At 41.9% G+C, this 20760-nt stretch overlaps 1 protein-coding gene across 1 annotated transcript in view; it reads left to right on the top strand.

Annotated features, from left to right (window-relative positions):
• Positions 1–1590: 1590 nt before the first annotated feature.
• Positions 1591–20760, top strand: part of UST (uronyl 2-sulfotransferase) — a 316689-nt gene continuing 297519 nt past the window's right edge. Inside the window, exon 1 of the mRNA XM_025384091.1 lies at positions 1591–2132. Coding sequence (XP_025239876.1) covers positions 1886–2132 — 247 coding nt within the window. The 5' untranslated portion in view covers positions 1591–1885. The remainder of the gene's footprint in view (positions 2133–20760) is intronic.

Below are 20760 nucleotides of genomic sequence, written 5' to 3'. Positions count from 1 at the left end.
AAGTGGGCTAGGACAATGTAAAACTGGGCAGAATATTGTGTGTGTGTGTGTGTGTGTGTGTGTGTACATGTGTCTCTCTGTGTGTGCAGCACCTCTCACCTCATCTACACATCTCTCTAGCTCATGATATATGTTTCAAATCATGAACCAGAGATATTCATATGTGAACGCGGTTAAGACATATTCTTAAAGTTCTCGGTCTAGGATAATATTTTGTAATTTTCCATATAAAATTCTTCAGATGCCCAACTTGTTGAAGGTTTTCAGAAGCCTAGTCTTAGAATTACAGAGGTTCGTGGCTCCTGGTTCCTCCTTAAATCCAATTGTTCATTATTGGAATATACAAATGAGTAGGGAGCCAGAGATGATAGGCACCAGAAACTGAGGTTTCCATTTCTCAACGTGGCCTGAACTAAATGAATTAAATCTCATCCTCCTATGGGAAGTGGAGGAAAAGAGCTCTGGCTGGGAAGTACTGCTGTGCTGTGGTTAGTATAGTGGGTCTGAGGGTCAAATAGATTTGAGTGCAACTCCCAACCCAACTCCCACTACTAGCTTTGGGACCTCGGGTGAGTCACACAGGCCTCAGGTGCTACAGCTTCTATAAATAGTGATACAGTATTCTTACATAAAGTGTGGCTGATGAGAGCAGCCCTTCCGTGGGTCAACCACCCCATCAGAGGATCTGTGCCTACGATAGAGCCTTTTCTGCCTCGGGAGGTTCTTTCAGGTCCAGAAGCTTCCCCATGGAGGGAAGAGAGGCAGCAATGAAATCGGCGTATAGGGGGACTGGGCTCTTTCCCCTTCATGTCTACCAGGGCAATGACCTCCTAGAGTCCGCTATGCACCCCCCACTTGCCTCTCTGGTCACTGAGAGGTGAAGTAGTTGTAGGACCAGGAAAAGCAAGAAGAAAGCGTCCTCTTCTGCTCCCCTTCCCGGGAGTCTGGGCGCTGAGCCTGGCCCTCTGGGGCGTGTTTGAACATAACTCGCACCGCTTACTCTTTTCCCATCTCAGCAGTCTTGAGCCTGTATCCTAGTACCTTTTGCCGGCCTTGTGTAAGCAGCTTGCACGGGATATATAAGGAGAATCAAGTTTCTGAACTTCAAAAAATGTAAAGTCAGTCGTGCTTCTTCCTGCCGGTGACTGTTTACGAGAGGGAAGTCAGCGGGGCCCCGAAGAGGTCGCTGGTGGCGCAGAAACCGCGGCCAGATTGTAAAGAACAGGGGAAGGAAAAAAAAAAAAAAAAACCCAGAAAGTTTCTTCCTTGTTGCGAATAATCGCCGCGCCCCCACCTCCGCCCCCAGCAGAAGCAGTAACGTGACACCCGAGCGAAATCCCGAGACCCGAGCGGAGAGGGAGGGGAAAGGGAGGAGAGAGCCGCGGAGCGCCGGAGGGAGAAAGGGGAGGAGAAGGAGGAAAACCCTTGTCAAGGAGGTGGAGCGAGGGGATGGTGTCCGCCTCCTGTTCCTCCCTGCCGTTTTTTAGAGAAGCCTGAACCGGGACAAAACACGCTGAGACCTACAGACACAAAGCCGGGGGGTCCACGCTGGCGCTGGAGGCGAGCCCCGGCGGCCGCAAGCGAGCCCGAGGCGCTGCAAGGCGCGGGGCGTGGGGACACTAGCGGGCGCGGGACGGGCGCGGCGCCCCGGCACGGGCAGCGCCCCGAACCGGGGCCGGACACCTCGGCTGCTCGGGCCGCGGCGGCGGGGACCATGCCGAGGAAAGTCTCCTGAGCCCGGCAACTTCGGCCCCTCCCCGCCCCCACCCGCTGCCCTCCGCGCGGCCCTCCCCATGTGCAGCCGGCCAGCCGGGCTCTCCTCCTCGCGGCGGATGGGTGACCTTTTCCTGGCACGAGCAGGCTGTGCGAGGCGGCGGAGCAGGCGATGAAGAAGAAGCAGCAGCATCCCGGCGGCGGCGCGGATCCCTGGCCCCATGGGGCCCCTTTGGGGGGCGCCCCTCCGGGCCTGGGCAGCTGGAAGCGCCGGCTGCCCCTGCTGCCTTTCCTGCGCTTCTCCCTCCGGGACTACGGCTTCTGCATGGCCACCCTGCTGGTCTTCTGCCTGGGCTCCCTCCTCTATCAGCTCAGCGGGGGACCCCCTCGCTTCCTGCTCGACCTGCGGCAGTATTTGGGTAAGGAAGCTGGCCAGGCTCTAGGGCGGCGCCTACTGCGCAAAGTTGTGCGGCGGGGAGAGGGGCGCGCCAGGGACTTCTCGCGCTGCCACCGCGCGCGCGGCCGCCGCCGCCCCGGGGCTCTCCAGGTGCGAAGCCCGCGAGCATCTGTGCCGCGGTCTGGAGCGCCTTTTTCCTCCCGCGCGTCCGGCTGGCCTCACCCAGGCGGTGGCGCCGCTGGGTTGCACTGCCTACAGGTACCCCGGGGCAGGGCACCGCTCACCTTCCGCCCGTCCCACCTCCGCCACCCCCGCCCCGGCTGGGGCGGAGTGGATGGGTGTGTAGGGTGTGCGGGAGTGTGTATCTTCAGGCTTGGCGGCGCAGGGAGTGGCGAAGGAAAGGGACAGTCCGCTCCGTGGCATTGTTAGTGACCACAGTTGCGTCCCGTCCCGCGCGCCGGGGAGTGCGGGTGGGTTTAGCCCCTCCCCACGGTCCCCTCTGAGAATTCTGTCCCGCGGATCCTGCCCGCCAGCCCTGTTGGCTCCGTGCTGTCCCCGGGCTGGCTTGTCCCTTGGCCGCCGCTGCCCACCCCGTCGCCCGCAGCTAGCCTGGCGCGGGGAACGGGCTGCATCTAGGGGTTTGGGGCTGCCAGAGGGCGCGGGTCAGCCTGGCCAGCAATGTCGCCTCCAGTAACCCGAGGATCCTCGGCGCTGTGTGCGTCTCAAGCTCAAGTCAAAACTTGTGTGTGTGTGGTTTATTAGGAGAGAGGACGCCTATCTTTAGCAGAAGTAAGGAAGGGGTTGTGACGGGAGGGAAAAAGCCCTTCCAGCAAGAAGGCGTGACCCCGCAGCTCCCTCGTTTCGGCTACGGGAGTCAGGGGTGCCAGGGCTGGGCGAGCGCAAGCCCAGGTCGCAAGGACGATGCTGGCCTGCGCGTTCGAGCCAAGGGAGGATGCAGATCCCTCAGAAGTCTGTGGCCAGAAGAGGTCGTGCGGGGGTGAAGGCTGGGAGAGCTCCAGCTTCTTGCAAGCATTCGATGTGATAAGCCTGAGCATCTGCACGATGAGAGCGAGTGTGGGGAAGCAGAGCCACTGAAGTGCTGGAAGGAAAATGGGCCAAATGACCTGGGCCAGCTGAAGGCTGCCACAGTTACCCCAAATGTCGCTTCGTGGCAGAAGCCACAGGACTAGATAGCAGACCGTCTGGAGAATAGAGAAAAGAAAAGAAAACCCAAAACAAACAAAACAAAACAAAAAAACAAAACCACATCAGCAAAGTTACAAATGTGTTAGGGAATTTGGAAATGTAGACGTGGATAAAATAATGTTCTTTATCTTGTACAAGACCTCATATTTTAAAAGTTACACTTTTATTTCTTTATAAACTTTGGGGAACTATAGATTAGAGGAAAAGTTTGCCCAAGTAGATTTCCATAGCATTGGTTTCATAGAGGATTTGGGGCAATATACCCTTTATTAGGGAATTAAACCTTTTCTTTTCGTAAGTTCTATATTGTGGAGTCTCATAACTTCCTCCACTCTCTGACACCTGCTAGTGCCACAAAAGTTAACAGTATTTTCATCACCAGCAGCAATCCCTGTTAACAGGCATTGGGAGGCAAGCGTTGAGGCTCAGGGTCTTTCTCCATTAAGTGTGACAATGAATTCTTGCAGAAGTTCTTTTTAAGTAATATATGGAGGCTAGGGGTGTAGGGAAAAGTGTAAGGGACCAGAATGGAAAACGCCTGTGCTCATTGTCCTCAAAGCACTTGGTCTTGCGTAGGGTACTCAAGATTTCATAGTCCTAGTGTTTCATGGCAGAATTAGAAGCCAGACCTGACTGTCAATGAAACTTCCCACCCAGCTCCTAAAGTTTTGGGGTTCTGACACCTTTCTTGAGGAAGGGAGATTCTGGGAGGAGGAAGGAGCAAAGGTACTACTGAGGATAAAATCAAGAAATTTCAACATATATTGCATTAACATTTTCACTTTATATTTCCAAACAATGAGGCCTGATAAATTTGGGTGGTCAGCTGGTAGAAGGGTGAATTCTCAGCTTCTGCTCAGGAAACTAGGAAGAACTGAAAGATTGAATGCTGCTTCTGTTACTAGCTGATCATTACATTTCTGACTGATGTGATAGGTTCAAAATGACATCATTGTGAACTGAAAATAGGATACCCTTGGCCAAATTTGTTCCCTGTTGTCTTGTCACGTAAATATAATGATTTTTGGGAAAAGTGGGCTTGTGGTATTTTGGATGGTCTAAAATATACCTTTAATAATATAAGGCCACTGTATCTGCAGAATTACTTTCCCGTTTTCCTCCATTCTTTTATTTTAGTGTCTGTCAAAACAAAACTCGTGGTTAGTAAACACATCCTCTCAATTTCCTCAGCCAATTTTGGAAGCAAGTATTTTTCTTAAATGTGAGTTCATGTAAAGTCAAAAATTTCCAAATCAACATATGTTTATATCAAACACTTTTCTTTACAGAATATTATTTCATTATACTTATACAATATTCTATGTCTGACACACAATGGCCACTCAATAAATATTGGTTGAATTAATGACCCAACCTATTGTATCAAACAGGTAGTGTGATACTTAACATATTGAATATTCTCACAGGAAAGCCAAGAGATAGTAACATTCTTAGTAAAAGCTAATATTTATCATGCATGTACCAGTCAGTGCATACACAGGGTGACATTCAGTCTGCACAGCAGCACTGTTGGTAGGTTCTATTGTTATTTCCATTTTCTATACGGGAAAAATGAAGGCAAAGAGTTATGAAGGACACATAGCAAGCAAGGACTTCAACTCATGTCTGTCTGATTGCGGTACCCATTGCATAGCACTATGGGCAGTTTAAGGAGAAAATGGAAGGACAGCCAAGATGCAAAAGGGAATCTAAAGATCTGGACTGGCTAAAAACGATCAATCACATTTATGTCCATAATTCCACCCTCCTTTTCTTGATACTTGAACTCTGAGTATCTTGAGGAGCCAGCAGAGAAGAGAAATAATTCAAGCAACTGGTCTGCTTTAACTCTACCTTCCTGTATTACTCCGCACTATGCGGCCGCCATTTACATAGGGAACTAGACCCTCCCTGAGCTGGGCAACAACTGGGAGTAATGTTGGTCAGACTCGCATCTCCTGGGTGTTTTCTCTTTCTTTAGCAGTTGTGCTGTGTCTAGGCTAGTGGTTCCCAATGTGGGTCCTTGGACCTGCCGCATCAGAATCACCTGGGAACTTGTGACAAATGTACATTCGAAGGTCTTATCCCAAAGCTGCTGAATGAGTCTGGGCACAGGGCCCAGCAATCTGTGCGGCAGCAAGTCGTCCAGGTGATTCCAACGCAGAGAATTTGAGAACCGTTGTTATTGAGCAAAGTATTGCTTTCAGGAGGCTTCCCATGTGTTTGAGAGAAAGGAAGAATGTCGGGGGGGTGGGGTGGGTAGATTTATAAAGTATTTAAAGGTAATAATGTACATAGTTTCACTTTTTAATTTCAGCTTTTAAAAATGCACCTTCTTAGCTACTTAAGCTCCACCGTTTTGAGGGAAGGACCAGCCAACAGCACCCACCCCAGCTGGCTTTAGACCTTCCGAGGTTAGGAGAGGTGTGATGTGGGGAGTAGGATGACGTGGGGCAACCAGAAAGCATAGTATGGGGAAGGAAGAGAACAGAGTCACTGATGATATTTTGTCTTCCGCACAGGAGACAGCGGTGAACAGTCCTTCTTCCTAGTCAGTTTGGGGAAAGGCAGAGCATGTTCTCCTTAAAGAATGTTCTGCTGTAACACATTTGAAAAGAGTAAAGGAAGTGGTGGGGAGGAAAATCATGCAAGGATAACTGTTATCTTGACTTCCCACCCTCAGATTGGATGGAGGGGGAACACAAACATACAATGGGGTAAATAGAAATATATAGCAAATGCTACACTTAAACTTGGAGACCACGGTCTTTCCAATTCAGTGATTTTTTTTTTTTTTAAATGGCATTCAAACTTTGTTTTGCTATGGAAAACAAGCAAAAAATCAAATAAAATCTCCCCCAGAAATTAGGTTATGATGCAGCCTTGCTGCCAGTAGCCTTATTACTTATGAGCTGTGGAAATATCAAAAACTTGGAATAACACTCATTACATTGATATAAACAGAATAAGCCAGATGGCTTACTACTGATCTTGTACAACCGAGAAGCTCTAATGATTTATCATCCAGCCTTGGATATGTGATTTAGACTTTATGGGAGCTAAACTTGTTGGATTCATTCCAAGCTGATATGCTTTCCTTTCCATTTTTAATTTATACCACTTTAAATGGAGATATAGAGCTTTAGTTCTCAGAATTGCCAATCTTTACATATATTATATATGAGCCTGGCAATTTAGAGTCAAAAAATGAAAAGTATGTCATTTTATTGAACTTGAAATTCTCTAAGTTTAAGTGCATTTAAAGGAAAATGTGAAAATAGAGGTCCATATCTGTTACAAAATAGTTTCTTTGAACCTTAAAAGCCGAATTTTATTTTTCTTCTGCATTTCACACATGGTATAAATATAGTACTTTAGGCTCCAAACAGTAATCTAGGAATTGAATGCATAAAATATGATGTTATCAATAGAAATTGTTGACATAGAAAAAATGATATTCTTGTTCATAGTTACAAGTTTATATTGTGGGGTTGGTTGGGGACACAGTGGCACTGTATTAGAGAAAGGATAGAAAATGGAATTCAGCTATGGTAATCCGTCCTGTAAACAAATAGCATGAATGGTGAAAAGCACTCTGCCTTGTAAACTGTTTTTTAATGTAGACTAGTCTCAGTATGAATTGTCTAAGAACACATATAAATGTGGATTATCTAAATACTGTCTTTCTTCAAATTCCCTGTCATCAATCCAGGCTTAAGACAGTGGTTAGTTTTGTTTTGGAGAAACTGGAAAGAAAGTGGTCAAGCTTTTTGAGTCCCAAAAGAAATAGTATCTTTTGCTTCCTCAGAGGGAGGCTGAAGGAGCAGAAACAGTAACTTGGCCTGCAGCTGTACTGGTGGGTGTCCATGATGGACAATGAAAACGCATCTTATTTGATGGATTGTAGCTGCTAGAATTATTAGGAGTTACCACTTGTTTTTTGGAAAGAAGTAAGACTTTACCACAAATGAATTTTGTCATAAGTATATTTATTTGCATTAAATAGAAACTCGGCTTTAAGCAAACAGTGATATACATAAATCCCTTGTTTTATCAGAAATAGGGACAAAAACACTAACATTTCACAAAAATTCTTATTTGCAAAAGTCAGTGTAGCAACTGTTTTGCAAGAGAATTCCAAATGAAGTACATTTTGGCATTTGCTATTAGTTTTTAAACAGCTTTGTTGAGATGTAATTCATATACCATATAATTCACCCATTTAAAATTTTTAATAGTTTAATAGTTTTTAATATATTATAGATATGTGTAACCATTACCACAATTTTAGAAGATTTTCATCACCACAAGGAGAAACGCCATACCCTTTATCCAACACTTTTGCACCATCAACCCCAACCCTAAGCAACCGCTAATTTACTTTCTGTCTGTGTAGATTTGCCTATTCTCGGTATTTTATAGAAATATAATAATATAATATGTGGTCTCTTGTGATTGGCTTCTTTTACTTGGCATAATGTTTTCAAGTTTCATCCATGTTATAGCATGTGTCAGTACTTCCTTCCTTTTTATGGCTGAATAATATTTCCTAAGAATTTTTTTTATTATGGAGTAAAATGTTCCATAAAACTGTATGGATATACCACATTGGGTTTATCCATTCACCCATTAATGGACATTTGGGTTGTTTTCACCTTTTGTCTACTGTAAGTAGTGCTGCTATGAACATTTGTGTTGCAAGCCTTTGTTTCAACACCTGTTTTCTGTTCTTACAAGTATATACCTAGGAGTGGGATTGCTGAGTCATATGGTAATTCTAGGTTTGACTTAGTGAGGAACTGCCAGGCTGTTTCTACAGTGGCTGCACCATTTTACATCCCCCCAGGAATGTATGAGAATTCCAATTTCTTCACATCCTCACTGCCATATAATAAACATGATTTGTATATTCTTAACACTAGACCCTTTTCAGATATATGGTCTTGCTATTAATTTGAGGGTTGGGAAATAAACTGACTTAAATACAGTTCTGTTATGTACTGTTCACTACATTATAGGTATTCACCTTATCAAGGAGCAAGAAATTAGTTTTATATGTAAATGAGTTTTAAAGTGTTAAGTACGGTATCTGGGTATATTGTAAAACCTAAACAAACTCTAAAGAGGATTGAAAACAAGGACCTGTTCTAAAGAATCCTGGGGGTCTTGTTTTATAGTTATGGATTACTTTGAATATTGAACACTTTACATTTATCTCAAAGATATGATAATTCATGGATAGTTAACACTTACCTGTTTTAGAACTGTCATAAAGATTGCTGTGACTTGCATGTGGAATATGAGTGTAGCTAATTTTTGAATAGTAGATTATAGTACAATGGATATGTTTTGTCTTTATATCTGCTCACTGGAATGGAGCTGATGAGCTCAGCAGGGGAAAACACTTGGGTCCATTATGTTCCTTATATAATATATGAAGCAACCAAGGAAATCTTAAGCATTCTCATGAAATTGGAATTCATATACAATTTATTTTGTATTCATGTTGTGGTATAATATGAAGGACAAATATATAGGAACAATATTTGCTATGTTTATTTCTCTTTAGTAAAGTAACTTATGAGTTTTAAGAAGAAATATTGTTTTTATAAAAATTACAGAACATTTTAGTACGTTTTAAAAATATATATATAATCAAAATAAGAAGCTCTAAAATAACAACAGTCAGTTAGATGCTGCTTGGCCTCAGTTTGAATAATTGGTAACACTCTCTGAAATGGTCTGCCTCTGTGTCCCTACCCAAATCTCCTCTTGAATTTTATTTCCCAACTGATGTCTTTAGCTTATTTCTTCCTTGCTCTTTGAAGCTGATGCTCCAAGCAGATACATTACAACCACTTATGACATATGAGTACATATAGTTTTGTTTAGAGAAAGTTGCCCATTCTAGAGTGTAGTGAGGCCATCAGAGCTCACTGCAGTCTCAAACTCCTGGGCTCAAGCCATCCTCCCACCTCAGCTTCTTGAGAAGCTGGGACTACAGGCACAAGCCATCATACCTGGTAACACAAACGTTTCCTTCTGTGCACAGAGATAACTGTCCATTTCTTACCTTTGGGCATTTAGAATTACACTTTTAGAGCTCTCTGTAATTAAGAATATCTGAGGTTAATTTAGAGATTTGTGTGCATGCAATTAGAATGCAAACTTCTTGTTACTTGTCATTTTCTGAAATCCTAGAACAGTTGTTTTGGGAGTTTGCAGAATAGCAGTTATTTCTGTAGGTTAGCGTCTTCTTTAGGTAGCAATTTGTGTTAAATTAGCCAGTATGTTTCAAGCATGACTTTAAGTCATGAACGAGATGAGGCCATGGAATGATGTGATTTTTGAAATAGGGACTGAACAGAGTTTAACCTAGAATTGCACTATGACCATACTATAAAATTAGGTCTCAATGCACCAAGCCATTTACACTTGTTTGGTGTAATAACCTTAAGTTATGGCTTTGATTAGGCAATAATAACCTTAAGTCATGGCTTTGATTAGGCAATTCTTAGTTCATTCATTAATAGATGATCTAAATAAACGATTACCTTTAACTGTACTGCATTTCTGGAAACACCATTGCTGTTTTTTAGTTCAATGAGTACAATTTTCATAATCTTGATGAAAGAAAAATGAGAATATTCTGAGATATATGAATTCCTTTGTTCAGTCATTCAACAAATATTCACGGAAGGCCTTCCTTGGGGCAGAAGCATCAGGAACTAGGAAGGATATAGGTTTTGGAGCAGAGCTCTGGGTGTGAAGCACTGTGTTACCATTTATTATGTGGGACGGCTTGAGCAATTTTATTAACTTCTCTGAACCTCTGATGTTTCGATGTATACAATAGGATCAATAATTGCTGTTTTACAGGATACTTCTCTGACCCAAGGCCTGACGTTTAAATTCAACAATTGTCAATTTTCTCAGCTTGTTCTTTGCTTCCCTTTAACTCTCTCTTCATTTAGCACACATACACATATGAGTGCACACACACACTCATACCAGCACACAGCTGGGGGAGTATGCAGATTCACTGATAACCTGGCTTCCAATGGAAAGAACCAATCAAACCCAGAAATACACAATTACTTAACTAGTATTTTTGTGGCTTATCTTGCCACTCTCAGATTGGCAAGGGCTCTTCAAAACCTGACAGGTTCTAGTAACTCAGCCATCCGACTAATTATATATATGCACACCTTCCTGCTTCTTCTCTTCTGCTTCCTGGAAATAGTCTTTAAAGGACACATTCTTTGCACAGCCTGATTTCCTCTGTTTTGAATTTATTCACACTACTTTTTTTGTTCCTGCATTCACAAAATAAAAATAGCTGTGTGGAGGGAGTATGCTGGAGCTTACTCTCTGGGATAGCCAGCTGTTCTAGGATTGCACTAGTGATCCATAAGCTACACCCTTTCAGAAATAATCACAATGCCAGGCATACACTGTGCCTGCTCCAAGAACTTCCCCCATTCATGACGAAACTACCACATCCAGTAGTATGCCCGCTTTCTTTTCTCGGTTCCCACTTCCCTCTCATTGGTAGTCAGAGCAAGAGCAGTGAACCGCAGAAGCAGATCTTGTGTCTTCACCAAGAGGCTGGTGAACTTGCTTGTTTCCCATGCTCAGCCTCTCTGTCTTGCCTTGCTCTGTTAGCCTCCAGTGGGTGTTGGGGCAAGTGAGAGCAATACCATCTGGCATGGGTGGTCACCCAGTTCCTTCAGCAGTTGAAGGCAAATGCTGATTTTACATTATTTCGTAGAAAGTTGTATTTGGTTTGGGGACCTTAAAAACCCTGACCTTGCCATCCAGCACACAGCTTCCTACTTTAACATAAAGGCTGTTTGACATGAATGCCTTTCCATTGGATAAGGAGAACTGTCAGGCAGAGCCATGCGGCTGGATGGAAGGGGCACTAGGCCTGGGTGTGCAAGGAGTCCTGACAATAAGTCAGTGGTCAGTGTTAAGTCATGTGAGCCTCCTAGGCTTCAGTGTCTTCATCTCTACAATGAAGGAGTTTCCTCAGATCCATGATTCTCAGCTGTTTCGTTCTTTAGGATCCTCATCCATAGCAGTGTTTCCATACGGTCTTGACTGCCACTATGGGGATACATCTCAGTGGCCAGGAGAGGGAGAAAGGGCATGGCATTGGAAGTCCTTTAACAAAAGTCCCTGAGCTCACGCCTGTAATCCCAGCACTTTCAGAGGCCAAGGTGGGCGGATCACGAGGTCAGTAGATTGAGACCATCCTGGCTAACACGGTGAAACCTCATCTCTACTAAAAATACAAAAAATTAGCCCGGTATGGTGGCAGGCACCTGTAGTCCCAGCTACCAGGGAGGCTGAGGCAGGAGAATGGTGTGAACCCGGGAGGCAGAGCTTGCAGTGAGCCGAGATCACGCCACTGCACTCCAGCCTGGGCAACAGAGCAAGACTCCAGCTCAAAAAAAAAAAAAAAAAAAAAAAATCCCTGAGGTAATTTTTCTGTGCACTCCCAGGGGAGAGCGTTTCTTTTCTCTTTAGAATCACGGAAGTAGATCGTTCTAAGATCTCTTCTGTTCTTAAAATCATGTGCTGAAAGAGACAAGAGGTCATTTAATTGTAGCAACTGAAACAATTATAATGCTATTTTTGTTGGACCTAAACACTTACTTAAAAATTGCAGAAGTCCAGTGACTAAGACAAGTAGAATATACAAAAACATTTTAGGCCATCATTGTCGTCATTTTCTGAGCCTTAATCATAGTTAAATTTTTTCTAAAATTAAAATCAGCAGTGCTTTTCCTCCAACTCCGCCAGAACTTGCTCTAGAAATTAGGGAAAGCAGAATGTACCCAGAAAGTCTTAAGAGAGAAGAAGCAGAGTAAGACATGGGTTTCCAGAGTTCAGAGTCGCTTTTCCTCCAACTCCACTAGAACTTGCTCCAGACATTAGAGGGAGCAGAATGACCTCAGAAAGTCCAAGAGAGAAGCAGCAGAGTAAGTCATGGGTTTCCAGAGTTTAGAGTCTCTCTGTGTGGTAGGTGAAAGCTGTGTTATTGATGAGGATTTGCATAACCTCCTCCCAGTTGCCTGCTACTGGCCATCCCATTTCATTGTGGGCAACTCCAGTGGATAAGATGGTTCTTCACAGTGTGGTGAGCTACTCCTTTCTAGCCTCCATCCATTTTTTGCTAGTTCTTCTGGAAGCTACATAGGCTTGTCTATTGGACTACATAGTCTTCAAATAATTGAAGATATTAAAATGACTATTATGTCTACCCCGCTCCGTTACACACATAAATCTTGTCCGGACAAATAGGTCTATTTACCAGTACTTTCTCATCAGAAGTCATTTGAAGACACAGAAAGTAAAAACCACAAAGAAAAAAAAAAAAACTATATTAAAGTGAAACCTGAACAATAACACCCCATAAACCTAGCAAAAAATTAAAAAAAAACCCAAACTGGGGACAGACATCTCCCCAGGAAATGGAATTAATATTCAGATCTTTAAAAGTTCAGTTTATCAATGAGAAAAAGATAACTCATGAGATAAATGGGCAGAGTACAGGAGCAGTCACAGAAGAGGAGACACGGCTGGCCAGTAAGCACAAGGAGAAATGAAGTTGTTTTGATTCCCTTACACATCTTAACCCCCTTCCTCTGTCTACATGGCCCTTAAAAGCCACAGAACTGAACAATTTTCCAGTTCCCTCAGTTTGTGAGCCCACTTTGTGCAGTGGTATGTTACTCTTAGAAGGGATCCTCTTCTAAGCTGTGGTCTTTGAGAATGACTGCTCCTCCCACTGCTGTTCTGAGGGTGTTGGCAGGAGTGCAGCAGAGCCTGGCTTCAAGGCCCCCAGCGGGCTGGCTGGAACCCTGCTTCAGCTCCTCCAAGCACGTGTGGCCAAATTCTGGGAGCCACGTCAGTGTGGGTTGATAGGTCCTCTGAGACGCCCTCTCTGCTCAGAACACAGCCAGTAAGCCATGGGCAGATCACAACAAACAGCACCCTGCCTTGTGCTCCGCCTCCCTCCATCTACCACACTGCTAAGTTCCTAAGAAGCTTAGGGGAGAAGGAACTGCTGTGGTGCTTAGAATGCAGCGTCTTGCCTGGAAGTATTTTCTCAATCTTCGAGAAAACAGTGGAACTGACTCATTTGGTCAGAGCTTTACAGAAATGTGATTGCAGATCTCTTGCAATTTCATTCTGCTTTAGTGTCAGAATTCATCCGACAACGTGCCAAAAAAAAAAAAAAATGTGTGTAAAATCACATACAGATTTAGACACTTCAAGAGGAAGTTATTTTTACCACAGTGGGGAAGAAACCAGAAAGTGCCGATTGGTGGAGAAGGCCCGGCAAGGCTGAGGAAGGAGGGTGGGCACCTGAGCAACCTGGGCCTGGGTGCACTCACCCCTGCAGCCTTGCCAGCCTGGCCCAGGGATTGTGGTGCGGTCACCTCTTAGCAGGTGGAGGGAGGAGTTCCTGTGTGGAAGATCTGCTCCAAGGAGGAGAATGTTGACATAACCCCCGAGTGTGGAGCCAACTTCAGCAGTGCGGGGTTAACATGGGTTACTCTTGAAAATGTGTTGCCTGCTCTCCCAACAGCCCATAGAAGCAGCTCCCTAACAGCTGCATGGGACACAAAGGTAAAAATGGAGAAACGATTCCAGAAAACCACATAAATATAAAAACCAAATGGCACAGTATCTTTATTTTGTTTTAGCAGATGACAGGATTAAGGCCACCTTGTTTTCTTTGCTCATGCATTTCCCAACTCAAAAGCCTGTTCTTGTTTGCTTGTAGAGCAGAGATCCAAGGCCTGAGAGAGCCTGAAATGTTTGTAGTTACATTCTTCATTCGTGCTGCGAGATAAAGAGTTTTCCTGGAAACTAAAGGGAGGGAACAGGAAATATTTGTTAAGATCCATAACCTCTGGCTTTTGTCTCCTCTTTTCACGTGGGCAAAGAATATCTAGAGCTACCATTCAGTGATAATATTTTGGGTCTCATAAGATGGTGAATTGTTCAAATGTATTTGGAGAATACTTTATTCAAACATCTTTGTCTTTCTCTCCTATTCCTTGTGGCTGAAGAGAGGCATGTGCTTTTTATGTGAGGGTCTTGAAATGTATGCAGTTACCATGGTGGTACTCTGTCTCTGATCCAAACTCTGGCATAGAGTGTGTGTTTAGCCATGTTTTCAGGGGTGCATCCTAGCGAGGTCAGGCGAAACTACTAGAGCTGAATTTGGTTGCTGGGCAGGCTTCTATCTTTTTTTTTTTTTTTTTAAAATAGATGCAGGGGGTATAAGTGCCTGTTTTTTACATGGGTATATTGCATAATGGCGAGGTTTGGGTTCCTAGTGTACCCATTACCCGAATAGTGAACACTGTACACAAAAGATAATTTTTCAGTCATCAAGCCTTTCTTCCCTCCCTGCTTTTGAGAGTCCCCATTGTCTGTTATTTCCCTCCATATGTCCATGTTCACCCATTGTTTAGCTCTCACTTAGAAGTGAGATTGTGTGGTGTTTGATTTTTTGTTTCTGAGTTACTTCACTTAGGACAATGGTCTTCAGCTCCATTCATGTTGCTGCAAAAGATATGGTGTATATAGACCACATTTTCTTTATCCAGTCATCCGTTGATGGACAGTTAGGTTCATTCCATGACTTTGCTGTTGTGATAAACATACAAGGGCAGGCGTTTCTTTGATATAATGATTTCTTTTCCTTCCGGTAGATACCCGGTAGTGGGATCGCTGGGTCGAATGGTAGTTCGATTTTTAGTTCTTTGAGAAATCTACATACTGTTTTCCATAGAGGCTGTACTAATTTACATTCCCACTGGTATACATGTTCCCATTTCTCCCCATCCTTGCCAACATCTGTGGTTTTTTGACTTTTTAATACTAGTCATTCTGACTGGTGTGACATGGTATCTCATTGCGGTTTTAATTTGCATTTCTCTGATGATTAGTGATATTGAGCATTTTGTTCTTCATATTTTTGTTGGCTGCTTGTATGTCTTCTTTTGCAAAATGTCTCATCATGTCTTTGCCTACTTTTTAATGGAGTTATTTGCTTTTTTCTTGTTGAGTTGTTTGAGTTCCTTGGATAGATTCTGGATATTAGTCCTTTGTGGGATTCATTTTTGCAAATATTTTCACCCATTCTACAAGTTGTTTGTTTAATCTATTGATTGTTTCTTTTGCTGTACAGAAGCTCTTTGGTTTAATTAAGTCCCTTTTGTTTATTTTTATTTTTGTTGCTTTGCTTAGTCATATATTCATTGCCTAGGTCAATGTTCAGAAGAGTTTTTCCTAGATTTTCTTCTAGGATTCTTACAGGTTCAGGTTTTACCTTTAAATCTTTAATGCATCTTGAGTTAACTTTTTATATGGTACGAAAAGGGGTCCAGTTTCATTCTTCTGCATATGGCTATCCAATTTTTCCAGCACCATTTATTGAATAGGGTATCCTTTCCCCACTGTATATTTTTGCCAACTTTGTTTCAATCTGTTGGTTGTAGGTATGTGGCTTTATTTCTGGGTTCTCTGCTATGTTCTATAGCTCTGTATGTCTGTTTTTGTACCAGTACCATGCTGTTTCAGTTACTATAGCCTTGTAGTATAATTTGAAGTCAGATAATGCTATCCCTCCGGCTTTGTTCTTTTTGCTTAGGATTGCTTTGACTATTCAGGCTCTTTTTGGTTCCATATGAATTTTAGGATTTTTTTTTTCTAATTCTGTGAAAAATAACATTGGTAATTTGATAGGAATTGCATTTAATCTATATGCTAATTTGGATAGTATGAGCATTTTAATGATGTTGATTCTTCCAATCCACACGCAGGGGATGCTTTTCCATTTGTTTGTGTCATCTACAGTTTTTTTTCATCAATGTTTTGTTATTCTTCTTGTAGAGATTTTTCACCTCCTTGGTTAAATGCATTCCCAGTAATTTTATTATTTTTTGTGGCTACTGTAAATGGTATTGAGTTCTTGATTTGATTCTCAGCTTGAACATTGTTGGTGTATAGAAATGCTACTGATTTTTGTACATTGATTTTGTATCCTGAAACTTTACTGAAATAATTTATCAAATCTAGAAGTCTTCTGGAGAAGTCTTTAGGGTTTTCTAGATATAAGATGATGTTATCAGCCAACAGAGACAATTTGACTTCCTCTTTTCCGATTTGGTTGCCTTTTATTTCTTTCTCTTGCCTAATGGCTCTGGCTAGGACTTCTACTACTATGTCAAATAGGGGTAGTAAGAGTTGGGAATCTTGTCTTGTTCCAGTTCATAGGGGAAATTCTTTTAACTTTTCTCCATTCAGTATGATGTTGACTATGGGTATGTTGTATATGGCTTTTATTATTTTGAGGTATGTTCCTTTGATGCCTAGTTTGTTGAGGGCTTTTATCATGAAAAGATGTTAGATTTTACTGAATGCTTTTTCTGCAGCTATTGAGATGATTGTATGGTTTTTGTTAGGCTTATATCTTCGTACTTCATTTGTTTTATGGCATAATGCATTTCTGTGCCAAAATATAGCCCCTCTTCGCCAGATTTTTTCCCCGTCACCTTGTGAGAATGATAGTTGACTTTGTTAATTGCAGAGTAAGTCTTGCTCACAGGCTTATTCTTCATTGAAGTCTCACATCAATGAGCCTTAAAGGATCAGAGACACACGTTCTCCACTTGCTCTCACCCACTCACCCACTTGCCCTCCTTTACATTTAGTTTGGCAGCCTTCCTCTGTTGCCTTTTCCATCTATACAGGTTCACTCCTTCAACAAATGCTCATAGAGCACCAGTGATGTGCTGAGTGCTGAGATAATCACCATACTCATGGGACTGTGTTGTACCTGGAGGGACAGAGAAAGACTTAAAATCCCGTATGAGGTGTGATGAACAGGGAGAGTTAAAGGAGGTAGTAGAGGCAGAGATTGGTCGTGCCTGGATGTGGTTAGACTGATTATCTCTTTCCTAAAGGCCCTGTTGATGCTAGTAGATCAGGGGGTTCTCAATCCTGGCTGCATGATAGAATAACCTGGAGAACTTTGGAGAATACAGATATGTATTCATTTGGTCAAGGGTGTACGTGTTAAAAGCTCCGTGGGTAATTCTAATATGCAACCAAAGTAAAGAACCACTGTAGTAGATACAGGGTCGGAGAGTTTTGTTTGCGCAGTAAATCCTTTTACGGTACTATTTAGGGATGCTTTATCTTAATCTATAATCTTTTATTTGTCTATGACTTATAACACTTTAGCTTACAGCTTCTCTATGTTGGCATCTCTCAAACTTTAATGTGCATGCAAATCACTCGAGGATTTGTTAAGCTGTAGATCCTGATGTAGCAGGTCGGGAGCTGGGCTTGAGATTCTGCATTTCCAGCAAGCACCCAGGTGTAGCTGAGGTTGTAGTTGGAGGGCCACATTTTGAGTAGCAAGGGTCTATACCATAGCATTTCTGGGAAATAATGAATACCTGTAAACAACCAATGTGTCAGGGTTCAGCTTAGCTCATTAAAGATCTGTGCTGCTAAGCATTTCATAGGTATCTTTTAAACTGAATTTTCGTTCACCAGTTTGGTTGTACCAATTTAAGAACAGTAAGTTTTTCTTAAGTGAGAATCACACCCTTGTGTGATTTCAAGTTTAAAATGTCTGTTTTTGTTCATCTTTGGAAACTGTAGTATTAAAACGTTGGCTATTTGGAGTTTTGTGAACATACAGATTTTGACCTAATGTCAAGTTTGTTAATAAGCATTGAGAGCAAACTAACTGGTCTTAGAGATGAAGTTTCTTCAAATAGTTATTGCAGATTTGGTACCGTTTTACATTGTGATGGTGAGGCATAGTATCAGAATTCATTACCACAGGTTCCTAACATACAAATATTCCAGGTAAAGGTTTTTTTTTTTTTTTTTTTTTTTAATAGCCAGAGAAAATAATTGGATGCATATAGAGTGAATAATTAGAATGACTCTGTGTAGTTCTTTGAAACACAATTTTAAGAATTAATTAAAACTGTTAATACATGCTCATTGTGAAATATTGGGATACAGGAAAACAGCACAAAGAAGAAAATAAAACGCACATTAATTTCTTTGTTCACAACTGCTTTGGTTACATGCTTCCTCTACTCTGTAGTATCATAAGTATCATTTCACATCTTTATATACTTTTTTACAACATTGGTTTTCATGGTGGTAGAGTAGCCTGTGAATGTACTATTAATTCCTATAAGAAGGCTTTTTTGATAGTTGGCCTATTTCCAGTTTTTTTGTGGTTGTAGATAAGGTTGTGATGAACATTATTAAATTGTTGCAGACTTCCCTATTTCCTTGGGATAAATTCCTCGACTTGGAATTGCTGGTTAAATGTTTAAACTGATTAAACATTTAATAAATGTTTAAACAATTTTTAAACTGATTTTACAAATTGGCACACTGATACAGATTGATACAGATTTGTATATTTCACTAGGAGTCTATTACCTGTTTTGCTCATACCCTTAAAAACACTGGATGCAATCTTTTAAAAATCCCTTACTCATTTGATTGGTGAAAATGATACTCTTATTCTTTAATTTGCATTTCTTTCAATATTAGTGAAAGTGAACCAGTTTATGCTTGTAAGACATGGGTCTTTTGGGAATTGCAGTTTTAAACTGCTTTTGCAATTTTTCCCTGTAGATATGTTCCTCTTTTATCAATTCTAAGAGCTCTTTAGAGATGAAGGATATTAACTCTTTGACATACATGCAAATAATAATTTCCTGACTTTTTATTTGTCCTTTCGTTCTAAAAGTCAGTTTCTTTTATTTTTCCTGTGCATTAGTTACATTTTCGCATTTATTATTCTTTTCTTTGCTTTTTAGAAAAGCCTTATATACCATCAGATACATATTCTCTATATTTTCTTCTCGTTCTGTTGTTATTCCACTTTTCATTTACTTTTTAAATTCCATTGGCATTTATTTTGGTGTAAAGTAAATTAACTCAATTATATTGCAAGTCTATCTGGGAACAAAGTTGTCATTTTGAATGATATCCTTCTTTAACAGTAAATGATTCTTAAAACATTAAAATGAATTGATTTGAGTTGAAAGCTTTTTAAAGGACTTTTGAAAGCCCTGTTTGTTGTTTGAGGCTACATTTTGACAGTGGGAGTGCTTCTGGTCCCTCTTCACGATGCTAGAACCTGTGCTCCGGCCTCTCCCCTTCTGCTGCCTCTCTCAGCTATGATTCTCAGCGCAGGTCCACAGACGCCCTTGTTTCTGGAGAGAACTTTTGTTCCCACATCAGTGGAACCTGTAATTGCTAGCTCTTAGGCCAGACAGACAAGGCCACTGTCCTCCCTGGACCTCTGTTGCCTGGATTGCCCATGTGCAGGATTGGGCAACTGTATGGATCTCAGCCTCCTGGATTCCTACTGGGTCTTGAGCAAAAAATGTAACCCCTGGACAGCTGCTTGCAGCCTTGCACATACACCCTTTGGGTGAGCTCCTCAACAACAGCCTGGCTGTCTATTTGGGGTATCTCAGGAACAGAGACAGCACTCATTTGAACGCTATTTGTATAAGCAGCTAGATGGTGATCATTTGTTTAGCTCCTGTGAATTGTAGTCCTTTTTAATGTCTACAAAATTCAAGGCACCACAGACATTTAAAGGCCAACAAGGTGGACCAATAGAGCTACATTTTCTGTTTAGGAGATTTTCTTCTGTGAATTTGCCTTTAACAGGATGTTTCATATCACAAGAGGCAGTGTAGTGTTAACAAAGCATTGGGCTTCAAATCAGAAGTCCTTTGTTTATATCCTGGCATTGCCACCGTGCAGCTGTGTGACCTTGGGTAATTCACTTAACCTCTCTGAGTCTCTGTTGGACCTTTAGAGGGACTCTTTCTGTTCTATAACAACCACCATCAAATTATAAAGAGACTGCTGTCTGGTATTCTCCAGCCTGGAATATTGTGGAAATTTGCATTTGTAATACCTGTTAATACACATACATGCCTTCAGTTTAATCAGTCACTCAGAAGCGTGAGCAGAGCAGGTGGCAAATGGGAGTATAGGAATGTAGGAGCCCGTGTGTGTGTGTGTGTGTGTGTGTGTGTGTGTGTGTGTGTGTGTGTTGTCTTCAAACAAACTCATAAAAATTCTACAGCTAGGCATTCACAAACAGTGGTTGTTTGTTGTATAGATCCCTACTCTTTCTGTCACTTATTTTTTTTTTATAGGAAAAGACCTTCTAAGATTATGTAAATTACATTTTAGTTACTGGCTATTCTTATGCATTTCCTGTTCTTTCAAAGGACTAGATAAAAATTTTCTGTATGTCCTAAGACCTAAATTTAAATTGTAAATTTAAATTGTAAAGAATGCCTCACTTTAAATTGTAAAGTATGATTAAAAGTTCTAAAACATTCACCCTGCGA

The sequence above is a fragment of the Theropithecus gelada genome, chromosome 4, assembly GCF_003255815.1.
Source record: "Theropithecus gelada isolate Dixy chromosome 4, Tgel_1.0, whole genome shotgun sequence".
Taxonomy (NCBI): domain Eukaryota; kingdom Metazoa; phylum Chordata; class Mammalia; order Primates; family Cercopithecidae; genus Theropithecus; species Theropithecus gelada.
The sequence above is the reverse complement of the archived record's forward strand: the minus strand, read 5'-3'. Positions and strand labels throughout refer to the sequence as shown.